The sequence below is a fragment of the Corticium candelabrum genome, chromosome 2, assembly GCF_963422355.1.
Source record: "Corticium candelabrum chromosome 2, ooCorCand1.1, whole genome shotgun sequence".
Taxonomy (NCBI): domain Eukaryota; kingdom Metazoa; phylum Porifera; class Homoscleromorpha; order Homosclerophorida; family Plakinidae; genus Corticium; species Corticium candelabrum.
Genome location: NC_085086.1, coordinates 7199983 through 7216632, shown reverse-complemented (window position 1 = coordinate 7216632; position 16650 = coordinate 7199983). Strand labels below are relative to the sequence as shown.

The 16650-nt window shown below is 39.0% G+C and overlaps 1 protein-coding gene across 1 annotated transcript in view; it reads right to left on the bottom strand.

Annotated features, from left to right (window-relative positions):
* The window catches only part of LOC134176421 (repetitive organellar protein-like), a 21057-nt gene extending 4723 nt beyond the window's left edge, over positions 1 to 16334 (bottom strand). The window contains exons 1-19 of the mRNA XM_062643091.1: positions 15995 to 16334; positions 15758 to 15823; positions 15656 to 15694; positions 15463 to 15537; positions 13717 to 13791; positions 8137 to 8199; positions 7946 to 8008; positions 6677 to 6739; positions 6552 to 6614; positions 5822 to 5884; positions 5577 to 5639; positions 3782 to 3844; positions 3659 to 3721; positions 3002 to 3064; positions 2873 to 2935; positions 1845 to 1907; positions 1720 to 1782; positions 1065 to 1127; positions 936 to 998 (exon numbers count right to left, since the gene is read on the bottom strand). Coding sequence (XP_062499075.1) covers positions 936 to 998; positions 1065 to 1127; positions 1720 to 1782; positions 1845 to 1907; positions 2873 to 2935; positions 3002 to 3064; positions 3659 to 3721; positions 3782 to 3844; positions 5577 to 5639; positions 5822 to 5884; positions 6552 to 6614; positions 6677 to 6739; positions 7946 to 8008; positions 8137 to 8199; positions 13717 to 13791; positions 15463 to 15537; positions 15656 to 15694; positions 15758 to 15823; positions 15995 to 16036 — 1179 coding nt within the window. The 5' untranslated portion in view covers positions 16037 to 16334. The remainder of the gene's footprint in view (positions 1 to 935; positions 999 to 1064; positions 1128 to 1719; positions 1783 to 1844; positions 1908 to 2872; positions 2936 to 3001; positions 3065 to 3658; positions 3722 to 3781; positions 3845 to 5576; positions 5640 to 5821; positions 5885 to 6551; positions 6615 to 6676; positions 6740 to 7945; positions 8009 to 8136; positions 8200 to 13716; positions 13792 to 15462; positions 15538 to 15655; positions 15695 to 15757; positions 15824 to 15994) is intronic.
* Between the last annotated feature and the right edge of the window lie 316 nt (positions 16335 to 16650).

Below are 16650 nucleotides of genomic sequence, written 5' to 3'. Positions count from 1 at the left end.
ACAATCTATGCACTGGCTGATTAAATAATGAATAATATTTAAGTGTTTATAATGATTAATGCCTGTTGTATTGACATTAAATTAATTAAACACTATATTATCATTTACTAAAATTTATCTTTAGTAATAAGATATTCAACGGTAGTTGCAAACTCTTTGTTGTACAATAGAGCAAAATCGTCAATTAGCCTTTTTATATCAACCAAACATAAAATTTCGAGTAACAAAAAAGGTGAGAAATTTAGACATATAAATATTCAATGAAAATTTTCGAGCATCTCGCTATTAGGGTCGGTTTCTGAACTTCGAATGAATGCATTGTAAACGCGATTTCCTTTTAAAACCGAATCTTGTGAACCGATTCACCTGACAGCTTTCATTTGCTAGCTTGCAAATCGGAGTTTTACTGATTCACGTCAATCCTTAGTGTGGTGGCGTCTGACTGTAGCCCTTACAGATGACCATTCATTGTAACAAACAATCTTGCAGTAGTGGTTTAAATCATGAATGATATTTGAGCGTTTATGATGAACGTTTACGAATGTTTGACAATTCAGTATTGCCCAGAAATTACCTGCAATGTTTGTTAGAACTCTCTGTTGTACAATGGCTGCGAAAACCTTGATCAGCCGTTCATAATATATACCAACAATGCAACCATGAGCCTTACAATAACAGGTAAGATCTAAACGCAGTAATTTGATTATTAAATCGTTCTTGAAAAAAATTATATAATGCATTTTGAATACACTAGCAGCGTTTCTATGCAATACTTGCATCTCTAGCTATTAGTATTCTTCACAGGGACCAAATGAACTTGCTAAGAATAATTGTTAATTAACAATTGCTGGAACATATAGATGTAAATCACGCACACGTACTTATTGTCAGCAAGCATGTCAGTGTAGTGATTATTGTTGTTAGTAAAATATTACTTGTATGTCTGTATCTTGTTCATGTGTCGTAGTATTCACATCAATAAGAGTGACTGTCAAATCCTGTGTGAGAATGAAACATACATTATACATATATAGTCTAGTCTAATTTATATGTTGTTTACTAACTTGTAAATCTGACTGTTGCTGATTCACGTCATTTCTTAAAGTTGTCACGTCAGATTGTAGATCCTATAAACGACCAGTGGAATTAACCGACGAAATGTGCAAAAATAAAATTTAAGTAATAAGAGATCTTTAGATTTGTGGTGAGCGTTTGCTGAAATCAGAGTTGTTGCAAAGAAACTTCCTAAGATGTCTGTTGTGTTGCTTTTCGCTAAACTCAATTTATAGTACTAAGTATACTATTATGCCAATACGTTATTATAAGATGTAGTTATCAAATATTTGTTGTTCAACACCAAACTCAATCTTCCATTTTTATATTACATTTTAATTTATAATTTGATTGTCAATGTCATATGCATCAGTAGATCATTCAATGCTGATTCAATGTTGAATTCAGACTGGATTTCGTAAAATGAAAATCTTCTTTTAATGTCTACAACAATTACACAAATTGTCATTGATATCTAGTTTAGTTTTATTACTTTGAGCCAGTGGCGTGGGATGACCTCTAGAAATGAGGGTCGGCCAAAACTTCATGTTGTTACGTGACACGCCCATTTTTATAGACAGACAGACAGACTGTCAGTCAGACTGACAGATTGACAGATACAGAGGCAGATGGACAAAGAGACAGACTTGGCAAGATAATGAATACCTGTATATTAGTCTCTTGGTCAAGTCGTGTGGCATTCAAGACATTTACTGTGACGGTCAAATCCTGTGTGAGGGAGAAAGAGATTATGCAAATGATTCATGCACCTTGCAGTGGTATTTTCTAACTTGTAAATCTGAGTTTTGCTGATCCACGTCATTTCTTAATGTGGTCACGTCTGACTGTAGCCCCTATAGATGACCATTATAACAAACAAACAATCTATGCACTGGTTGATTAAATAATGAATAATATTTAAGTGTTTATAATGATTAATGCCTGTTGTATTGACATTAAATTAATTAAACACTATATTATCATTTACTAAAATTTATCTTTAGTAATAAGATATGCAACGATAGTTGCAAACTCTTTGTTGTACAATAGAGCAAAATCGTCAATTAGCCTTTTTATATCAACCAAACATAAAATTTCGAGTAACAAAAAAGGTGAAAAATTTAGACATATAAATAAATATTCAATGAAAATTTTCGAGCATCTCGCTATTAGGGTCGGTTTCTGAACTTCGAATGAATGCATTGTAAACGCGATTTCCTTTTAAAGCCGAATCTTGTGAACCGATTCACCTGACAGCTTTCATTTGCTAGCTTGCAAATCGGAGTTTTACTGATTCACGTCAATCCTTAGTGTGGTGGCCTCTGACTGTAGCCCTTACAGATGACCATTCATTGTAACAAACAATCTTGCAGTACTGGTTTATATCATGAATGATATTTTGAGCGTTTATGATGAACGTTTACGAATGTTTGACAATTCAGTATTGCCCAGAAATTACCTGCAATGTCTGTTAGAACTCTCTGTTGTACAATGGCTGCGAAAACCTTGATCAGCCGTTCATAATATATACCAACAATGCAACCATGAGCCTTACAATAACAGGTAAGATCTAAACGCAGTAATTTGATTATTAAATCGTTCTTGAAAAAATTATATAATGCATTTTGAATACACTAGCAGCGTTTCTATGCAATACTTGCATCTCTAGCTATTAGTATTCTTCACAGGGACCAAATGAACTTGCTAAGAATAATTGTTAATTAACAATTGCTGGAACATATAGATGTACATCACGCACACGTACTTATTGTCAGCAAGCATGTCAGTGTAGTGATTATTGTTATTAGTAAAATATTACTTGTATGTCTGTATCTTGTTCATGTGTCGTGGTATTCACATCAATAAGAGTGACTGTCAAATCCTGTGTGAGAATGAAACATACATTATACATATATAGTCTAGTCTAATTTATATGTTGTTTACTAACTTGTAAATCTGACTGTTGCTGATTCACGTCATTCTTTAAAGTTGTCACGTCAGATTGTAGATCCTATAAACGACCAGTGAAATTAACCGACGAAATGTGCAAAAATAAAATTTAAGTAATAAGAGATCTTTTAGATTTGTGGTGAGCGTTTGCTGAAATCAGAGTTGTTGCCAAGAAACTTCCTAAGATGTCTGTTGTGTTGCTTTTCGCTAAATTCAATTTATAGTACTGAGTATACTATTATGCCAATACGTTATTATAAGATGTAGTTATCAAATATTTGTTGTTCAATACCAAACTCAATCTTCCATTTTTATATTACATTTTAATTTATAATTTGATTGTCAATGTCATATGCATCAGTAAATCATTCAATGCTGATTCAATGTTGAATTCAGACTGGATTTTGTAGAATGAAAATCTTCTTTTAATGTCTACAACAATAACACAAAATTTTCATTGATATGTAGTTTAGTTTTATTACTTTAAGCCAGGGGCGTAAGGTGACCTCTAGAAATGAGGATCGGCCAAAACTTCATGTTGTTACGTGACACGCCCATTTTTATAGACAGACAGACAGACTGTCAGTCAGACTGACAGATTGACAGATACAGAGGCAGATGGACAAAGAGACAGACTTGGCAAGATAATGAATACCTGTATATTAGTCTCTTGGTCAAGTCGTGAGACATTCAAGACATTTACTGTGACGGTCAAATCCTGTGAGGGAGAAAGAGATTATGCAAATGATTCATGCACCTTGCAGTGGTATTTTCTAACTTGTAAATCTGAGTTTTGCTGATCCACGTCATTTCTTAATGTGGTCACGTCTGACTGTAGCCCCTATAGATGACCATTATAACAAACAAACAATCTATGCACTGGTTGATTAAATAATGAATAATATTTAAGTGTTTATAATGATTAATGCCTGTTGTATTGACATTAAATTAATTAAACACTATACCATTACTAAAATTGTCTTTAGTAATAAGATTCAACGCTAGTTGCAAACTCTTTGTTGTACAATAGACCAAAAACCTCAATCAGCCCTTATGTACAAACCAAACAAGAAATTTAGAGTAACAAAAATAGTGAGACCATTAGGCTTATAAATATTGAATGAAAATTTTCACGTATCTCGATATTATGGTTGGTTTCTGAACTTTGAATGAATTCATCGTAAACCCGATTTCTTTTAAAACTGAAACTTTTGTTTGCATTAATGTATAAACCACGCTTTACAACATGGTTGACTTTCTTGGTGATTAGTCGGGGAGATATGACAGGATTGGTGTTACAAATAGACATAAACATTTTTATAGACAGACAGACCGAAAACAGGCAGACAGAAACAGAAAGACAGACAGACAGACAGACAGACAGACAGACAGACAGACAGACAGACAGACAGACAGACAGGCAGACAGACAGACAGGCAGACAGACAGACAGGCAGACAGAGAGTAGGTTTCTGGTTTTTGTTAGATAGTGGCAGACAGTATAGTTTTGCTCAGTTAGGGTGTACTGAACTTCAATAACAGATAAAGACAGACAAACAAACAGATCCACAGACAGACAGACAGACAGTCAGACAGATAAACAGGTAGACAGACAGACGAACAGACAGACACAGACAGATAAACAGACAGTATAGCTTGCTTACATTTAGAGTTATAGATATAACGTATATAGTTTGTGCATATAATGAGAAATACAGACTGACAAAGACAAGTAGGTTAGTCTTTCAGAGGTATTGAAATAACATTACAGAATACAGAGGACAACGTGCACCTACAGTTCGTGTCAAAGAAAGATATCAGCATACTGACTGCTATCTGAAAAATAATTCAAATCTGTATATCTTTTGCTTGTTCAAGAGTCGTGGCATTCAATTCCTGTGCGAGAAATTTTTGAGATAACATTAATATAACCATTCACCTGACAGCTTTTATTTGCTAACTTGCAAATTTGAGTTTTGCTGATTCACGTCTATCCTTAGTGTGGTGGCGTCTGACTGTAGCCCCTACGGATGACCATTGTAACAAACAATCTCTGCAGTAGTGGGTTATATAATGAATGATATTTGAGCGTTTGTGATGAATGTTTACGAAATTTTGACAATTCGGTATTGAACAGAAATAACCTGCAATGTCTGTTGTATTGACATTAAATAAACATGCACAATATCAACACTTGCTATAATTTTTATTAATGCGTTATTCAACAATAGTTACAATATCTCTGTTGCACAATGGTTGCAAAAACCTCGATTACCATTCATATATACCAACAATGCAACCATGAGCCTTACAATCACAGGTAAGATCTAAACGCTGTAGTTTGATTATTAAATAGTTCTTGAAAATTATATAATGCATTTTGAATACACTAGCGTCGTTGCTATGTAATACTTGCATCTCTAGCTATTAGTATTCTTCACAGGGACCAAATGCACTTCCTAAGAATAATTGTTAATTGCCACTTGCTGGAACATATATATGTACATTTCGCACCCATCCTTATTGTCAACAAATATGTCTATTTAGTGATTATTAGTAGTAGTAAAATAATACCTCTATGTCTGTTTCTTGTTCATGTGTCGTTGTATTCACATAAATAACAGTGACTGTCAAATCCTGTGGGAGAAAATAGAAAGATACATTACACACACACACACACACACACACACACACACACACACACACACACACACACACACACACACACACACACACACACACACACACACACACACACACACACACACACACACACACACACACACACACACAGTCTATTTCATATGTTGTTTACTAACTTGTAAATCTGACTGTTGCTGATTCACGTCATTCCTTAAAGTTGTCACGTCAGATTGTAGGTCCTATAAACGACCAGTGGAATTAAGCGACAATATCTCCTGAAGTTGATTTATATAATAAGAGATCTTTTAAATTTGTGATAAACGTTTGCTGAAATCAGAGTTGTTGCCAAGAAACTTCCTAAGATGTCTGTTGTTTTGCTTTTCGCTAAACTTAATTTATAGTACTACATATACTATTATGTCAATACGTTATTATAAGCTGTAGTTACCGAATATTTGTTGTCCGATATCAACCTCAATCTTACATTTTTATATTAGATTTTAATTTAAAATTTGATTGTCAATGTCATATGCATCAGTAGATCATTTAAAAGCAAGAACATTTATGTCGCTTTTCAACTCTCACATCTGTTTATTCTGTGTGCTGATTGAATGTTGAATTCAGACTTGATTTTGTAGTATGTAAAGCTTCTTAATGTCTACAATAATGCCAAAAATTTGCCAATGGTATCTAATTTAGGTTTTTACTTTAATTAGTAAAACAGTGGCTGTTGATGAGCCATGGGCGTAGGGTGACCTCAAGAAATGAGGGTCGGCCAAAACTTCATGTTGTTAATAAGTAACACGCCCATTTTTATACAGGCAGACAGACTGTCGGTCAGACTGACAAATTGACAGGTAGACAGGCAGATGGACAAACAGACAGACTCGGCAAGATAATGAATACCTGTATAGTAGTTTCTTGGTCAAGTTGTGTGGCATTCAAGACATTTACTGTGACGGTCAAATCCTGTGCGAGGGAAGAAGAGATTATGCAATTATTCGTGAACCTTGCATTGCTTATTTTCTAACTTGTAAATCTGAGTTTTGCTGATCCACGTCATTCCTTAATGTGGTCGCGTCTGACTGTAGCCCCTATAGATGACCATTATAACAAACAAAGTCTCTGCACTGGTTGATTACATAATGAATAATATTTGAGTTTTTATAATGATAAATGCCTGTTGTATTGACATTAAATTGAGAAACACTATATTACCATTTACTAAAAATTTATCTTTAGTAATAAGTTATTCACCGGTCTTTGCAAACTCTTTGTTGTACAATAGAGCAAAAACGTCAATCAGTCTTTTATACCAACCAAACATAAATTTTCAAGTAACAAAAATGGTAAGACATTTAGGGTTATAAATATTCAATGAACATTATCACGCAGCTCGATATTATTGTGGCTTTCTGAACTTTGAATGAATTCATTGTAAACGCGATATCTTTTTAAAACTGAAACATTTGTTTGCATTGATGTGTAAATCGCAATTTACGACATGGATGAATTTTTTGGTGATCGGCCCAGCAGATATGACGGGATTGGTGTTACAAATAGACATAACGTTTTTACATACATACTGACATACATACATACATACATACATACATACATAAAGACAGACAGACAGACAGACAGACAGACAGACAGACAGACAGAGAGACAGACAGAGGGACAGATAGACTAACAGACAGCAGGTTTCTTGCACTTGTTTGATAGTGGGAGACAGTATAGTTTTGCTCACTTAGAGCATACTGAACTTAATTGTCAGTTAAGGTGTACTGACAATAAATAATGAAGACAGACAAACAGAGAGATCCACAGACAGACAGACAGACAGTCAGACTGACAGACAGACAGGTCTAGTGCGTCTTCCCGGATTCTGTTGTCACCATCTCCTGGTCTTCTTTGGATTCATTTCTTCTGACTTGCGTATCTTGTACCTAGCTCTAGAGTCTAGCCTCTCGTATGAAGTTTGCAAGTTTTATGTTGTTACTAGTATTTGACTTTAGTTATAGTTATGTACTTTGCAGTGATGTATAATAGTTTCATGTTTAAAAATATATGGTAGACAGACAGACGGACAGACAGAAATACAGACGGACAGAAGGACAAACAGACAGACTGACAGATGAACAGACAGATAAACAGACAGTATAGCTTGTTTACATTTAGAGTTAGAGATGTAACGTATAAAGTTTGTGTATAACATATAGATGTACATCACGCACCCATCCTTAATGTCAACAAATATGTCAGTTTAGTGACTATTATTATCATTAGTAAAATAATACCTCTATGTCTGTTTCTTGTTCATGTGTCGTGGTATTCACATCAATAAGAATGACCGTCAAATCCTGTGTGAGAAAATAGAAAGATAGATTATACATACATACATACATATATATATATATATATATATATATATATATATATATATATACATATATATATATATAGTCTATATTATATGTCGTTTACTAACTTGTAAATCTGACTGTTGCTGATTCACGTCATCCCTTATAGTTGTCACGTCTGATTGTAGCTCCTATAAACGACCAGTGGAATTAACCGACAATATCCGCACAAGTGGATTTATATAATAAAAGAGATCTTTTGAATTTGTGATGAATGTTTGCCCAAAGTCAAAGTTGTTGTCCAGAAACTAGTTAAGGTGTCTTGTGTTGCCATTAGCTAAACATAATTTATAGTACTAAGTACAGTATTAATCAATACGTTATTTTGAGATGTAATTACCGAATATTTGTTGTGCAACAATAAACTTAATCTGCCGTTTTCATATTAGATTTTAATTTTAAATTTGATTATCAATGTCACATGCATCAGTAGATTATTTAACAGCAATTCTCACGTCCAAAACATGTCAAGGATGTTCAAAGGTTTCTGGGTATGGTGAATTTATATTGGAGACATGTACCAACATGAAAGTCAAAGCAAGACCTCTTACAGCCTTGACCTGGAGAGATTAGGCTACTGGTAAGCCAGTGACTTTTGAATGGAGCTCGGAGTGTGAGGAGACTTTCATTGAACTTAAACAGTTTTTGTCTTCTGCACCTCTACTTCATCACGGGATTTGTCAAAGGAGTTTTTTCTATGGATAGATGCTTACGAGTTGGGTTTTGGATCACTTCTTGAGCATATAGGGGATGATAGAGAGGGATATCCAATTGCATATGTATTTCTTCAAACAAATCCAGCTGAAAGAAAGTATTCTCCAACAGAGTTACAGGTTGCAGCTGTTGTGTATGCGATAGAACATTTTTGAGGTGTATTTGTTGGGAAATCAAGTCAAAGTATACACTGATCACCAGGCACTTGTCTCGGCCTTTATGACACATTTGGAGAGTCAGACAAGAGTGCTTTTGGCATGCTGGTATTTGAGGCTTTCAAGATTCTTGCCTAAGTTACGTTTGCAATATAAGCCAGGCCATACAAACGCTGTGGCTGATGCTTTATCACGATTTCCCATCAAGCGTGAAGAAGTATTTCTTATTTGTAAAGGTCGCATGAGTGATACAGTGCTGGAAAGTGTACAGAAACAACACAGAAACGATGAAGCCATAAATCAGCTGATAACCTATTTGGATAGTAAAGAGCTCCCTATTGACCCAGGTGATAGGGACAGAGTACTTATCAAGCACGTAAAGTATACTACCTGGTTAATGAGGTACTGTACTTTGAGGCAGCCGATGTTCCAGGGATGAGGCGGTTGGTTGTGCCACAACACCTGCTATAGCAGTTGCTCAACAAAAAAGCATGAATCAGTGTTTTCAGAACACTTTGCAGCAAAGAAGCTGATAGCAAAACTTAGGTTAATGTATTACTGGCAAGGCATGAGAGCAGATGTGTATCGCAAGTGTGAGAGTTGTATAGTTTGTGCATCTGTGCAAGGTCAAGGAAGAAGAGGTTACACGCCACTGAAAAGCATTCCCGTTGGTGGACCATTTGAGTGTATTGGTATGGACTTTAAGCGAATGGATGTGAGTCGTCATGGAAATCGTTATGCCTTGGTGTTTCAAGATTGTTTGTTGAAATGGCCAGAGGTGTATCCAGAGCCCGATAAAACAGCGCGGACAGTAGCTCGTTGCCTAGCTGATTTTTTATGGAGGCATGGTGTCCCGGCCAAGATTATTCATGATCGTTACCAGAGTTTTTTTCAGATGTAAAGCAGAAAAAGCACATATACTAAGAAATAAACAATTACCAACATCAGGTGAACATCCTCAGACTGATGGACTTCTAGAGAGACTGAATCGAACCTACTATCCAAGGTAGTCTGTAAATGGGGCAAAGACTGGGACGAATTACTAGGCCCTATTCTTTTCACATATGGAACAGCTCAACAAACATCAACCGGGGAGACACCATTTAAGCTAGTGTGTGAAAGAGACCCAGAGTTCGCAGAAGCCCGATCTTCTATCACCCATGCACTATTCCTGCAGTGGTAGGCACAGATTATGCCAAAGAATTGTAGAAGGAAATGAAGAAGGCTCGCAGTGTGGCCCACGAGATGATAAATCGCGCACAGGATCAACGAAAGTGCCAGTATGACAAGAAAGCAGAAGACTCTGCCATTCAGGAAGGTAAAATTATTATGCTCAAGGTGGAACAAAGATATAGATTGGATCGTGCATTTGGAGGCTCATACAGAGTACAATCTACTACGCAGACCAACGCTAATGTAAGACCTGTGAGCGATCCGACTGGTGAGAAAGTGGATGTTTCACTACAAAGGTTTCAAAAGGCCATAATAGCCTCTTGTATGTTACGCCTTGTTTGGGTCATGGAAGGACAAAGAAGCTAGACAACGAAGGCGGGTAAAAATGACATTGTGCGGGTTACCGTGTGTCAATGTGGATGTGGAGGCAAGTGATATGGGTGAAAGAACATACTTTGGAAGGTGGATACGTCATCCCGCCCGATTACAGGAATGATGGCATATCACTCAGAGAGGAAGGATGACGTAAGGTTGATAGTAGAGTCTAGATCCTGGACTCAAGGATTGATTAGACATCCAAATCTTTTGAAAGGATGACTTGACTGAAGCGGTACTTTTCGCCGACTGTTGTGTTGTTTGGTGTGCTAGCCTATTGATAAGCGCGTTACAGTGTGCTATTCTATTGATTAAATCATTACAAGAGTCACGTGTCATATGGTTGCATTGAAACGTCCCCGATAGCGACAGATTCTTGCTGGTTTCTCAACAGTGCGCTCGCAAAAATCCACGGAACTACATCTACATGCAAGTAACAACGTTCAAAGCTCATTTTCACGTCTCAGACCGTTCCCTTCGAACAATAATTTATTAGTACCTTTTAAGTGTAGTCAGAGTCACTTAGATTTGTCTAAAAATTTCAAGTTTTTTCTTTTCGCATTCCGCTCGCCACTGGGTCTTATTAATTATAATGCAACGTTGTACCATTCTTCCAACGGTTTTAAGCGTAGTTCGAGATCGAACTACAATAGAACAACAGCTACCTCCAAAACCTAGAAACGCGAACTTAGGCAAAAAAGCGAACCAACGAGAAAAAAGGAGATAAGTAGACATATTCACAGCCGTGGTTGAGCTCGAAAAGAGCGAGCAGTTAAAAAACATTGCTGTAAGGTAACATGTGGCATGCGTGGGTGGGTCTGTCCAGCACCTACGTCTACAATACCCTTAGCCCGGATATCCCTGCTTCGGGTAATCATCTAATAAGTTTTATCTGACTCCATATCCCAAACGTACACACCAATCCGGTAATCGACAAACCCATGCACACTAGTAGAACTACGTCGGGTAACTCCCACCTAGTTGATGTTACAAAAATTGAAACACACACAACAAACAACGAACGGCATGTTCAAGTTACATTTGAACTTTTTGTTGGTTTTGCACAATTTTCTCCGGCAAACCGAATCCGCAGCACGACTTACAAAATTCAGTACGCAGCTAGTGCTGTTCTATCACACGCGTGCGGTGCTTACACCTACAGAAGTACTTGAAGATGAAAAGCCGTCGGAAGACGTTTCAATTCTTGCGCGAGAATTGACTCGAGTACTTGATACAATCAGTTGCAGTCTGCTAGAGTTCACACATCCTATTTTGACTAGTTGAATTCTTACCTCCGTCATCCTTACAGAGACGTTTATCTTGCCGACTTGATGCGACCACTTACCTGAGCCAGCCTGAATAATGAAGGCGTGGCCTTGGAGAGTGGGCGGAGCCCGGCCTAGCCCATCATGATCTAGGAGAACCGACGTGCGGCACTGATCCGGAACTTCAGACCGGACTTCGGCCAACAAGGAAGGCGACCACGCCCAACGGCGAGTTCGCCCCGCACCCAAGCCGGACCCACTTATCCAGGACCTACCTCTCCAGGACTCATTCAGCTACGTACCGCCGCTTAGCTGTCAGGGAGTGAGTGCCTTGTCACTGTCTAGTGAGCATGAGTCTATAATACACGCCAGTACGGAAGCAACCATGCACGCAAGTACACTGTACAACTAGTCGCCGGGTAGAAAGCACGAATGCTACCGCCATGTCTTCGGCAAACTTGTCATCGCTCCGTCCATGGCGAGAAGCTACTAACGACTGAGAGTATGCCGCTAGAATCTTGGCGACAACATTTTACGTCGCGCTTGCAAACCTTGTTCTTCCACCTCGCCAGAGTCTGGATCGTGGAGTCAGTTTTACAGGTGTAACTGCGACTCCAATGCTAAAGCTGTGCCTCGAGTGACCGGACACAAACTCCAAGCTTCTAGTGCAGCCCGCACATTTTTGAAAAGTCGTTGCATATACAGAGGCCTTCCATCAGAGCACAGAAAACGGGTCTGCCTCTCGACTTCGCCGGGCGAGGTATACTAGCATTGCCGCAATAGGACATAAAGTGGTACTCGTCCTCTAGAGCTGGATATCTACACCCTGCCGGAAACGGTCAATTTTTACTGCATGAGCCTAACTCTCATATGAGAGACGGGTTCGAGAGGGAGTCCACCGCAACATCACTAACTGCCACATGAACCGACGATTCAACGGCGAGTACAAACTGTCCAGTACTGTAACTTCGCCCGCGCGCAGAAAACAAAAAAAAGGAACATCCAACATCAGGCCAAAGCCTCACCACGTCAAGCTCGTCCACTCTTGGGGCCCAGTGGCCTGTCAGACTGAGCAGCACACATCTGGAGTGATTGGTAATCGCTGCCGCCATTTGGGACCTGCCGTCGACCGCGTAACGCCTCGTGAGACCCGTACACCAACAGCGGCGAAGACTGCAAGAGGGTTTTTCTAAACCGTGCCGAATGCCAACCTGGAGCACCGCTAACAAGACATTTTTGTGGTAGAGTGCGCGATACCCTGGTCCGCAAGGAATGCCACTAACAAGCATAGAACCCGTTCAGATGTCGGGATTAAGATTGGTGCGACACTGGTTCGCTCGCAGACTGTTGATACCGTGAGTACCCTGATTGGTATGCAGGCAACGTGAACGAGGCTAACCCAGCGCCAAAAAAGCAATAAACACATCGTTCCAGCAGTCCGATGTCCAGTCGATGTCGCATATCAACGCCGCCACGTTTAGTGCCACTGAACGCGGAGCCGGGTCAAGAAATGAACCAAACAACCAATGACCAGTCCACCAGGTTTTGCGAAACCGCGTCAGCGACTGCGTTCCGCGCTCCCGTACGGACTGCGCGCCGCCGTCCAACTCAAACTGAACGTAAAACCGACCGCGAAGCCTGCTTTTCAAAAACAACCACGGTCAACGCCACCGGGACCATCTCCCCAGGCGCAATGATAAGTCCAACACATGATGTGAGTCATGCAATGCAGCTGAACTTATGAATTGTCCTGCACTGCCCAGCGGCCCCACAAGCCAGACGCATCCGACTGCGTTGCTATTGAGGGAAGGCGGCCAACCGCCGCAAGTCTGCAGCAGCTAGCGGGGCCACCCCGCACGCAAACACACGGCAACCACTCGTCGACAATTCAGCCCCAAACGCCACAAGCCCCCACGAAGTAGATTATTTTAAAAAGCGAGAATATTTGTCGCTTCTTAACTCTCACCTTTATTTCTTCTGTGTGCTGATTCAATGTTGAATTCAGACTGGATTTTGTAGTATATAAAGCTTCTCTTAATGTCTATAACACAAATTATCATTAATATCAATCTATTTTAGTTTTTTACTTTAATTAGTTAAGGAGTGGCTGCTGATGGGCCAGAGCGTAGCGTGACCTGTTGAAATGGGTGGTGGGCGAAACTTCATTATGTTACGTGACACGCCTACTTTTATAGACACGCCCACTCTGTTGGGTCTAATTGACTGATACGAAAAAGGGTGGAATATACTATATAGAGCTTTGATCGTCACACATATTTACATTCTACAATTTTTATGACCACGCCCATAAAAGATGAGTGTATAGCCCAGTCTAGCTCATGCCACTCTACTCCCTGTGATGAGCCGCTATGTCGGTCGTTCAAAATATGCTGATTGATTTCATAATGTGTACTAAAGAAAGTCAAAAAAATTTTTGATCAAATTTTACTTGACTCGAATATATCTCAAATCGGCGAAACCCATACGGAGAGTCGATCACCCAAATAGTATACACGGTACTGAATGCTTTATATGACTGCAGTTGCATTTTAATACATGAATGACCTGCTGTGTGAGAAGTCTATTGTACTTAGACTGTAATTAATTAATACGACTTCTAGACCCTTAGCCCGGATATCCTTAATCATTGCAGATGTTATCTCTCAAACCTACACAACAATCGGAAAATCGAACGCATGCACACCAATAGAAAGAAAGTCTTGCATAGCCAGACCTCTTTCATTAGCGTCACACTTTCGGTCAATTTTGCCCCGGAAGTATGAAGCGGTGGAGAGAGGTCTGGCTACGCGAGAATACAGTAGAACGACATTGGGTAACTCCATTCCAATTGAGGTTACAAAACACACAAAAACAATCAACGGCATGCATTTGAATAATGGTCAAACTATAAATGCATCTGGTTATGTTCTTGTGTAAACTTATCAGGTAAACATTGTTATTTACACAAGCACGTCACATTTCCACTAATAAGGGAAGCGTACAGAACCTCCTCTACCTGTCAGTCTACTCTAGCTATTTATAGTAGTCGCTCATTTCATGTTGGTCTTCATGTTGATAAGGCGTATCTTGTTGTGTCGGGGCGATGTTATTTTGTTCCAATTAGTTAATAGATATTGGGCGGCTTTGCTTGTAGTGCAGGGTATACGTACCTACGTAAGCTAGCAGGTGTAGCACTTTACCGCTTCCTTATCACAATGGTATCTCATTACCTTACAGACGCAGCCATGATCCATTCGTCTGCAATCAAAGTCATCTAGCTTAGTTTAATGGCAATTTTTTCGCAGACTATATCTGATTCACATTGTAACAGAGTATTGGCAACCTACACACTCTTGTTACGCTGCATCTATTTTTAACGGTTTCTAGACGTGCACGCAGCCTGGGTGCATATATGGCTTCGCACAAATTGCGGCGTAAATAAGATCTGGAACTAAAGCCTCTAAGTGCATTTACAGCTAGGCATGTATACATGCAGGAGTGGAACAATGCATATGATATCCGTCAAATACGGACGCAGAACATGTCAATCACGGCATTTCAGTGGGATAACAAAATGGACCAGAATCAAATCTCTTTGAGGTAAAATTCGCTTATTTTCTGTCTGTTCTCTATGTAATACTAATAATCTATTCGCTGTCTAGATATCTTGTAGTACATGCACACAGAACTAAACTTTTCACAGTATATCTACCTCAATTTCTCTGTCCCGCTGCCGTCCGTTCTCTAGCAGATCTTGAATTTTCTCGTTGAATGAATGTTGCATTTTCTGTAAAGCGTTCAGGAATGGTCAGGCAATATGTGATGCATGTAACCACAAATTTTTATATATAGCTTTTTAAGTTAATAACAAACAGCATGCTTTCTTTGCCACATGCCACACGTACCTTTATTTCTTCCTGCAAGTATCGCACTGTAGTCGTGCACTAAAGCAAAGTAAATCCTTTAGAAAATTGCCTCACTAACACTAATAATTATATAACGTTTACCGATTCCACGAGTTTACCGGCCAAACATTGACCAGATCTTTCTCCAACAATATTCTCAACAAAGAGCTGAAACAGAATATTAGAGCTAGCTATAGTATACGTACGTACAATTTTTGTTAGAATTGTCCAATATAGTTTCTTATATGACTGTGACTAAAATGTTTGATGGTCGAATCTAATTACTAAAGCTCCCCTAGATTGTGGTACATGTATCTATTGCAAAGTAGACATGCTTACCCCCGCAATAAGCAGAATGCCGCAAAGAAAGGCTGTCTTCATTACCGATGTTGCTCAGCCGTGAAGACCCTTTGTTCAGAATGTTGCAAATGAATGCCACGTCAACGTCTGCAAACGTAATATGATACCAATTGGTATTCAGAAACCTACTCAAATAGCCTCTCTCATTAGCTAATTAGGAGAGGCTGTAAAGTAATCCGTAATACGAATTTTCACCTCTATATCTAGATTCCGAATCATAGAGGATGGAATCATTCATAGTGTCTGGCCAATTTGTTCGGCGTGTCATAGTTCCACTGGCTTGGCTGACATATCATGTTGCCACAACTAATTTGCATCATAACCTAATCAACGACAGCGCGCTAGAGTTTCGCGTAGCCATACACCTCTCCCGTCCAAATCCTGCCATTCGCGTCGAGTGTGTCATAATTCCGTCTGCGATGTCATATTACAGGAACCTTACTCGTCCTAACCCATGGATTTGGCACGAGTAAATTGTGTCAAATTCTCGTCGGTTCGGTTAGCTTATCATGTTCCATTAATAATATAATTGTCATTTCATATCTCAGCCCAGCCGACGAGAAGCGCATCAACTGAGTCACATATTTTGAGATGGCCGTTGATAATATGGGAACTGCCCTTGGAAACAGGGAATA